This window comes from Elephas maximus, chromosome 3, assembly GCF_024166365.1.
Source record: "Elephas maximus indicus isolate mEleMax1 chromosome 3, mEleMax1 primary haplotype, whole genome shotgun sequence".
Classification (NCBI taxonomy): Eukaryota; Metazoa; Chordata; class Mammalia; order Proboscidea; family Elephantidae; genus Elephas; species Elephas maximus.
In genome coordinates this window covers 89,102,664-89,112,125 of record NC_064821.1, presented here as the reverse complement: position 1 = coordinate 89,112,125, position 9,462 = coordinate 89,102,664, and the positions used below count along the sequence as shown (strand labels likewise).

Here is a 9,462-nt window from a genome sequence, read left to right as displayed (position 1 = left end):
GGCAGACAGACAGATGGACATATACACGGAACAGAGTCATGCTGCACTACGGAGGGGGCAGGGCAGAGGAGGGGGGGTGGTTTGAGTCTTGTTTTTCCAACTAACAGAATAAATAAATACAGTACACAATGTTTTTGCCACGGGCTGGCACAACCTCTAAGCACAAATGGTCACAAAACAGCTGGTTTGGAAAGCAGCCAACCAGCTGCAGAGTCGGGGTGGGGGCCCAGGCCCCTGGACCATGCTCTGGGGAAGTGAGGAAGCAGGGAAAGGGAGACCTCAAATAGGAGGGAGAGGCAGGTGAGGAATGAGGTTTTCCGGGAAGGGACAGTCAGAGCTGGAACCTCAGGGTGGCCCGGCAGGTCTGAGGGAGGCTTCAGCTTCTGTCTTAGGTGCACTGGGCCCACACAAATCCATGCCTTTTAGGAGACTCTTGGTACCACCAGGAGTACCCTTTCCTCTTGCTGTCTAGCTGCTTTCAATACCTGAGGCTGGCTCCTAAACTAGGCTGAGATTTGCCCAGGGTCAGGGACCACATACAGCCCTTCTCTGTCCTCTCTGGACAACAGACTTGTGGAACTGGGTCAGCTGAATGGGAGAAGTGTTGACAAAGATCTGAGGGAAGCTGGGCTGAGCCTGAGATTGGCCTGGCTCCAGCCATCACAAAACATAGCTCCAGGTGGACTTGTCCCTTAGGAGGTCAGGGAGGTTTCCTAGTGATGTTGGGTTCCAAGGCCCAGTGGCAGCCACTTATACCCAGGGATAGGCAAAAAACTTCAACCCCCATGCCTGGTCCAGATGAGATTTTTTTGTTTATTTTAGAAAAACACCCCAAGCCAAAAACCCCTTCTGTGTCTCCCGGAGTCTCCACCAACCTCTCCCAGGAGAGCATCTCCTCCTCTGAGGCTCCCATGGCTGCTGGATTTATCTTCCAAATCTCAGATCCCAGCAAATACCCCCAGAGGGTTCAAAAACCCTCAACTGCCTGTCTTGGTGCTTGCCACATCAAGGTGAGGTCTTTAGCCTGGATACAAGACCTCTAAGCCCCACCTTTCACGAAGCCAGCTCCCCACCCCATCCTCCACATAGTCTCACCTCCATTCCTCTGCTTAAACAATTTTCCTGGCCCAGGCCACCACCCCTCACTTATTTCCTATCTGAAACCTTCTCCATCCGCCCCAGCCCAGTCCAATCCTCCAAAGATGATGGGCATTGACTGCTCTGCAAACCAATCCTACCGAGGCACCTTAGGCCCCTCACTTCCTACTGAGAAAAGTTTTCAGATGCAACTTCTCTGAGCAGAGGGTGGAGGGTCCAGTGGTGAGCCACAGAGGGTTGAGGGTAATGACCATTCCCTTCCCCTGCCCAGAGCCCCCGAGACCATCCCAGGACATGGAGATGGGGTGACCACAGAGGCTGGACTAGAACTCAAGTAAATAAAGCAGGATAAAATCCAGACTGTCTGAAGTAGAAAAAGGACCCATTTATACTTATTGGGAAACTGAGGCCCAGAGATTGGCAGCACCACAGACAGGCTTGTGTCTGCAACACCTATTGCCCCACAAAAAGGAAACAGTAATTTTCTAATTCATACATTGTGCTTCTGAGAGCCTTCTGTCCTGCAAGGCCAGGATGCAGAATGTTAGAGCCAGAAAGAGCTTTACAGGTCACCTATCCAGATGGCAAAACGGGCCCAGGGAGGCTACCAGCTTGCCCAAGATCACACCATTTTGAAAGGGAGTTTGCTGAGCTGGGCTTCCTGGCCGTAAGCAGGAGCACCCCTCTCCATGCCAGTTACTAGCGAGACAGAAGCCCTGACTTCCACCATGGCCTGAGACCACACGTTGGTGGTTAGTTTGCACTCACTGTGATGGGAGCCAGAATTCCACCTTCAGTCCTGGCTCAGGCGCACTCCTGGAATGCGCAATACAAGCTAAACCTGGAGGCTGGGGTCGTGGGAGAAGAGGACCTGCTCTCCAGCCGCACCCCTTCCCGTGCTGCCTCCTACCAAGCAGGGAAGTCTCACCAAAGAGCAGTCTAGAGCCCTGTGGTCAGGGTGGAAGGGCACGCTGCTGGGTTAACCTGAGCAGTCCTGGATGAACACTGGCACAAGACCCCTGTCCTCTTGGCCCCAACCTGACTCTGCCTCCATTTCCCTCCTCTGAATCTTGGGAACTGGCACCTCAAAGCTGAACAGAGGGAAGAGAAAGTGACTCACCACCCTTTCTAGATGTCAGGCCTGGGGAAGGGCAGTGTAGGGGCTAGTGCCATCTCCTACCTGCAGCTCCAGGGGCTCCGGCTAGGACTTTCCTACCTTTACTGGAGAATAGCTGCCTGGAAGGGAGGGGGAAAGGAGACAGGCAGGCAGGGGACAAGTGGGGAGGGAGAAGAGAAAGAGAAGAATAGGAAGAAGCAAAAGTACTAAAACCAAAAAACCACAGCCCCAAACAAAGCACTGCTTGGGAATTGACAACAACACAGCCAGCACCAAAGGAAGAAAGCAGAGGCAGGGGGAAGAGATGGGAGAGAGCTCAAGAGTGGGGAAGACTGGATGGGGAGACAGAGGGGAGGGGAACAGGGCAGAGACAGGGAGAAGAGCTCAAGGGAAGAAGAAAAGGAGAGAGAGAAAGAAAGAGAGGAGTCAGAGGGAGATGCGGAAGAAGAAGGTAGAGGCAGGGTGGTGGTGGCGAAGAAAAAGATCAGGATGGGAGCAGGCAGGGGGCCTGGGGGAGACAGGTGCCTGAAAATATAGCTTTATATATTTATATTTATATCTCACATTCCACACATCAACTTACTAGAGGGCAGGAGGGGAAGGAGGAGAAGGAGGAGGGGACACTGGGGTGGGGATCTGGCCAGTGAGAGCCTCTCGCTCCCCCCAGGGAAAAGCCAGAGACATCTCAGCTTCTCTCCTCCACCCCATTGGCCTCCATGGGGTCCAAGCAGGGCCATGCAGAGGGTGTAGTAGGTGTGGGCTTCACCTCAGGCTGGGACTCTTGGGATGGGGAAAGGGGAGCAGCACCCCAGGCCCCAGGATCCCTGGGCTCTTAGAGTTAACTCCTTGTGAGCCATCTGGGGATACCATGGGGCTGGGGGACCCAAGACCCCTGGCTAGGTTGGGGCCAGGCAGTCAGTTGGGCAATGTATCGAGTCCCAGGGAGGCGGCATGCTGCTTGGCCCGAAGCCGCAGGTTCTCGATGCTCGTGGTTTTACTGTTCAGGGCAGCCGAGGCAGGTGCCAGGCCTGCAGGGGGCGCAGGCAGCAGTGGGGACCCCCACACGCCCTGGTGGGCAGCGGCAGCTGCTGACAGGGACTGGTAGTACGACTGGCAGTGCAGTGAGCCCAGTGGGGCCATGTTGACGCCCAGGTAGGGCACAGCAGCGGCAGCGGCGGCGGCAGCAGGGGCCGGGCCCCCCACTTCGAAGGACGAGTAGTGCACCAGGTTGTTGGTGGCTGCCATATGCTGGCGGAATTGCTCCTGCAGGCGGAAGAGGCTCAGCGGGGAGGAGGAGTAGGAGTGGGAAGGGCCCAGCAAGCCGCCCCCAGGGGCTGCAGGAGCTATGGCCAGGCTGCCTGGGGAGTCTGCAAGCAGAGAACCAAGAACCAAGCACTCAGGACAAGGGGACTGGCCTGCCAGGAGGGGCTTCCTCTGCTGTCCCACTCCATTGGCGCTGCAGACAAGGCCTTGGCTAAAACCCACCCACCCAGGCTCAGCCAGGGCATCCTGTGAAGGAGCAGCCCAGACTTCTGGGGGAGCTCCAGGGACCTTACCAAAGCCCCCAGGTCTGACCTCTTTGGGAGCTGCTTTTTCGTTTCTAGGTATCACCTCCCCTTTCCCATCTTCTGCCCATGATTCCCATTTCTTCCCTCCAGTTCTCAGCTCACAGTTCTGTCCCCGCCCTGCCTGGGCTTGGGGTTTGTGTCTGAGATTTGCCTCCTGCCAGAGCTCTGTCCCTTCAGAAACACAGCTCCATGTCCGTTCACCCAATGTGCTCTGGTATATCTGTCCTGGTTGCCAAAATCCTGAAATATTTCCACAAAACAAAAAAAACCTTTTGCCGTTGAGTCACTTCCAACTCATAGTGACCCCATGTGTTACAGAGTAGAACTGTTCCATAGGGTTCTCTTGGCTGTAATCTTCATGGACGCAAATTGCCAAGCCTTTCTTCTGCAGCACCGCTGGATGGGTTCTAACTGCCAACCTTTGGGTGGTAGTTGAGTGCAAATTGTTGGCACCACCCAAGATGATCAATAGCTTTTGCCTTGAGCATACCTGTGCCCCTCCCCTGCCATTCAGCTCTTCCCTCAGAGTCCCCTAAACTTTCCTATGATTCAGCAATTAAAGGGTGAACCCCTGGCACAGGCCCCCAGGACCCTGCTATGGCCAAATATTCTCTAATGGGTCATGCCACTGAGTGCTAGTTTTTAAAGGTTTTCATTCTTCCCCTTGCTCTGACCCACTTCAGATACCCAGGCCCCTGTTGGGACAGGACCCTAGCTGTTTTCCCCCAGTCCACCCATAGACCCCCAGGCCTCACCTGCCTTGGGGCTGCCCCGCTTGCAGCCCAGCCCCTTGCTCTCGGCCCCAGGGCTCTTCTCAGTTTTGGGATCCTCGGCTGCTGCCCGGGGCTCCTCCTCCCGGTCCAGCAGGTCCTCGGGGGCTGACTCACTGGCCGACTGCTCAGACAGGCTCAGGTGAAGCTCAGCAGGGGGGTTGCCACTGGGCAGGCTGGGGGGCTTGTCAGTCTCTAGCTGGGTGTCCAGGGCTGGGGCCTCAGTCTTGCCTTCCCCTTGGGAGCCTTCAGCCTCCTTCTGCTTCTGCAGCTGCTCTTTTTGCAGGCTGCGCTGCTTTTTCCGGAACTTGGCCCTGCGGTTCTTGAACCACACCTGGGGGTAGGGGTAACGGATGGGGACAAAGGGTATGAAAGAAAAGTGGAGCCGTGTAGCAGGGTGCTCTGGGGGGATGTATGTGATAACACTGCTGCCTACCTTTAGGAAACGTATGCCTGCAATCTCTTCCAAAATTCCCCTCCTATCACTTAGGGCATTCATGGTGGCATCGGTCGCACCTCGCACTGAGGGCTGAAATTTCAGCTCCTGGGCAGTGGGAAGCCAGACCAGGGGACAGGTGCTCGTCTGCAAGGTCTAGTTAGGAAGCTGAGCCCTACCTGCACCCGGGCCTCAGGCAGGTTGGTGCACATGGCCAGCCTCTCACGCATCACCACGTCTGGGTAGTGAGTCTTCTGGAAGGTCTTCTCCAGGGCCTCGAGCTGCTGGGCAGTGAAGGCCGTGCGGCTGCGACGCTGTTTGCGGTGCTGGGAGCCATAGCGGGCCTCCAAGATGATGTCTTGAAATGTACAGCCGTTGGAGGGCAAGGAGAGGGGGCCCATTTAATTACGGGAAATAGGTTTTGAATATTCTGCTCTGGTCCACTCGGACACCCAGACTCCTGCCAGAGCTGGTCCCTGGAAATCACCCATCCCCTCTCTATATGACTGGGTTTTCAGGATCTCTCCACCCCATCACCCACTGTCAGGACCACAGGGGTCTAATTCATCACCATGAATGGCCATCAAGAACACGATTGAGGAAATCTTCCTTATTTGACATTTTAAGGACCCAAGATCCTTAAAGTCCCGGGATACTATGAATATAATATTTTGAGATTATACAATGTTAATAAACTGTAAATCCGGTCACAAAAGTTCTAATACCCTCTGGCCCTTAGATTCTGGGTACTAAGACCTCCTTAGCATCAGACTACTGACCCCTGACCAGTAAGAAGCCAGGCTGCGGGCTGGTACTTATCTTCAAGGTCTAGTTAGGGGAGGTCTGATTGGATGGACGGAATGCACAGAATTGAAGAGCTGGCACTTGAATCTATGTCTTCTCGGTGTGAACCTTGTCACTCGCCTCAGTTGGCCTATGAGTCTCTGATGGCAGCTCCTGCCCTTGTGTCTCCTGAACAGAAAGCTCTGGCAGGGATCTCAGAGCTCAGGAAAGCTTTGTTGCATCTAGTCTCAACCCTTCTAGCTGCTTCCCCAAGGAAGGAAGGTCAGAGAGACCAGGTTCCAGCTACTGAGGCTTGGAGGGGGCACAGGGCGGGTGGACCATTGATTCCACAGTCTGGTAACACGAAAGCCATCCAGGATAGACATCTGCCTAGTGTTAGTGTCTAGCTTCCAGCCCTTCTGTATGTCTAATCCCCAGAGAGTGGACAGTAACCTCTCTCCTCACTGCCTGCCACCACCACACAAGTAGATCCTGGATTATCTGTGCTTAAGGCTGTGTCTCAGCCCTTCTACAGAGCTGCTGGAGTCCAGGTATTGAGGAGTCTCCCACATCATCTTAAAAGGGGAAGAGAGGGGCAACTGGGTGTCCAAGAAGCCTCAGACTTTGAGTTTCCTTGGCTACTTCTTCAGTTTAAAGAGGGAGTCCTGAATCCCTCACACACTGGCCCTAATCCCAGCCTGGACTGAGCCCTAATCTGTGCCACCCACAAAGCTCTTGCTGGGCACTGGGGGGCAGGAAAGGGAGTGGGAAATGCTCAGTTAGCGGGGTGGATGCTGGCTGAGAGACCAGGCTGTCTACACCATTAGCAAAACCTCCCGCTAGAAGGCAAGGCCTCCATATAAAAGCCCACCTGGAGCTCATGTCCCTCCTTCCTAAGAATTACAGAATTGAGGGGTGAGCTGAATACCCAAGTTCCTCTGTCCCCACCAGTGGAGGTGAGTCTTCCTCTCTGACTTCTTCCCTTTGGGCTCTGGGTCCTTGGGTTCTGGAACACTGTCCGGAATCGATGTTACCACCGGGCTGGGCACAGGAAATTCACTCCACACAGGGGAGGCAGCCATAACTGGGGTAGGACTGTACCCACAATCCCTGAGCTCCAGACTAATGCCCATGCTGATCTAGAGGAGCTGATGCGGCCTCAGGTTTATCCACCAAGCTCCCCCCAGGCCTTGGCAGAGGCTAGGGGAGCAGAAGTGGCAGAGTCCTTTGTCTGATCCCACTCCTGTGCCTTTGCACATGCTGTCCCACACTCCTTGCCCTGCCTTGTTAAGGCCTGGCTCCAGCCCCATGGTCACAGGAAGCCCTCCTGGACTGCAGCTGATCCTGCTGCCCTGAGCTGCTGTGTCTTTTGTGGCTGTCCTACCATTTGCCCCTAGCCATGTTCCTTCTGTCGTGCCCACCTATGGTTCTATGGGGACCTGGTCTCCCTGGGAGTATGCTAAAGTCCTCTGAGGACTGCCTGGCACTGGGCTGGGCCCACCAGCTACTCAAGGCTTGGCCTGGGACAGGATGGGGTGGGTGGCATCACCACCCAAGAAATCAAACTCCCCACCCTATACTGTCAAATCCTTATCACACGCAAAGAGATGCCATCAGGGCAGGGCAACAAGCAGTTGAACCAGCAGTGGGGGGCCCAGGCTGCAGCTCCCTTGTGGGCACTGACCCTGGGCCTTGGGTAATAGTGGCTTCTGAGTACCTACTGCATGCCAGGATCTGTGCGGAACGCTTTGCATAAATGTTATCTCAAATAATCATCCAACCATCCTACGGGATGGCAGCTGTCACTGTCTTCTTTTTATAAACGGAGAAACTGAGGCTGAGAGAAGATAGGCAAGTGTGCAGCCCTTCACTGACTCCAAATCTCATATTCTTAGCAATAACATCACGTTCCTTCTCCCCCATTCCACCCTGGCCCAGAAGTAACCTCTCTGAGCCTAAGTTTCTTTGTTCATAAAACAGAGATAATAACCTCCCCTCATTGGGATGATGCAGGAATTGAATGATACAGAGGTACAGAGAGCCTCACATGGTGCCTGGCACACAATAGATGCTCAATACCTGGAGCTGTTATTATTTATACGATGCTCCGTGCCTGAATTATCCTCCCCTGGGCACTCCGGCCCTCCTCTAGCTACTTCCTAGCTCTAATACCCTGAGCAAGTCACTTACCTTCCTACCTCAGTTTCCTCATCTGTGAGATGGGGTGAACGAATGCCTCCCTCACGGGGTTGTTAGAATTTGCAGGCACGGGGCAGCTCTACTGACCAAAACAGTGCTGGCATGTCCAGGCATGGATTTGAATTGGCATCTGTCTGCCTTGCTAAGTGACGTGGATCTTTCTAAGCCTCCCAGAGTAAACCTTCCCCGTGCCCAGTGCTCCCTCTTCTAGCCTCTTTCACCAGACTTCTCCCCATTCCCAGCCCCCAGGGGCTGTCCCCAGGGCCCTTACCAGCCAGGCGCTCAGCCAGCGTAAGTGCGTGCACAGAAGGCCGGTAGTCAGGGGCGTGCTGGGCCTGCTGGGCCGCCTGCTGGTGCAGGTTGTACATGGCGCTGAGCGAGTTCATGGCATGCAGCGAGTAGCCGTTCACCCCGTAGTGCTGCATCGCGGCACCCGTCTGCAGACAGGGAAAGGGGAGAGGACATGAAGCAGGCTGCCAAACTCCACCCTGGCAGGAGACTCCAGCCACATCCACCTCACCCCCAACAGCTTCTATCTGTCTGTCTGTCTGTCAGAAAGTGGCCTATCTTGACAGCAGTTTGAGTGTGAGGGCTCCTGCATTTATTCATTTATTCAGCCACTCATTCATTGATTCACTCAGCAGGACCAGTGTAGGGTTTAATGCCTTAGGCTCTGCAATCAGATTGCCTGACTGGAATCTAAACCCTGCTACTAAGGAGCTGTGTGGCCTTGGGCAAGTCACTTAACCTCTCTGACCCTCAGGTTCTCCATCTGCAAAATGAGGATAGTTCATAAGGTCGCTATGAGTCGGAACTGACTCAACAGCTAAGGGTTTGGTTTGATTCTTAGTTCATGGTGTTCCTGCAAGGATTAAGAGAAACTTTTAGAATTTTTTTTAGAATAGGGCTTGGCACACAGTTAAAAAAAAAAAAAAATCCATTGCCATCCAGTCGATTCCGACTCATAGCGACCCTATAGGACAGAGCAGAACTGCCCCATAGAGTTTCCAAGGAGCGCCTGGCGGATTCGAACTGCCGACCTTTTGGTTAGTAGCAGTAGGTCTTAATCACTGCGCCACCATAGGTGCCCAAAAATGTTAGTCATTGTGATTTGCCGACTCATTGGCTGTTTCATGCGGCCATCTCTTTATTCAATCGCCCGGGCACTTGTTCATATGTACATTCACTGGTTCACTCACACACTTCATTCACTCATTCAACTAACACCCATTGAGGTTCACTAGGAGCCAAGCCCCGGGCTGGACTGGGGCCATTAGCCACTCACCCTGAGTGGATTAAAGCCATACTTACTGTGCTGCGCAGGCATAAGAGCTCTATTGCCATGACTGTGGACATACATTCACCACCATTACTCACTCTATTCTCACCATATTCCCAAGAAGCAAGCAGGCCAGGAGCAACAAGCCTCATTTACAGATGAGTCTACTGAGACTTAGAGAAAGAGCCGTGACATGTTAAGGCCACATAGCA

The 9,462-nt window shown here is 54.0% G+C and overlaps 1 protein-coding gene across 2 annotated transcripts; it reads right to left on the bottom strand.

The window, feature by feature from the left end:
- Positions 1 to 3,130: 3,130 nt before the first annotated feature.
- DMBX1 (diencephalon/mesencephalon homeobox 1) lies at positions 3,131 to 8,405 on the bottom strand. Of its 2 annotated transcripts, none has more exons than XM_049875960.1 (4): positions 8,243 to 8,405; positions 5,169 to 5,347; positions 4,539 to 4,887; positions 3,131 to 3,582 (listed from the first exon to the last, which is right to left on the bottom strand). In XM_049875960.1, exons 1-4 carry the CDS (start codon positions 8,394 to 8,396, stop codon positions 3,131 to 3,133), a joined length of 1,134 nt encoding a protein of 377 aa, XP_049731917.1. In that variant the 5' UTR covers positions 8,397 to 8,405. The 2 variants fall into 2 exon arrangements, with proteins under 2 accessions (XP_049731917.1, XP_049731916.1); XM_049875959.1 differs by having other exon boundaries at positions 5,169 to 5,364; positions 8,245 to 8,396.
- Between the last annotated feature and the right edge of the window lie 1,057 nt (positions 8,406 to 9,462).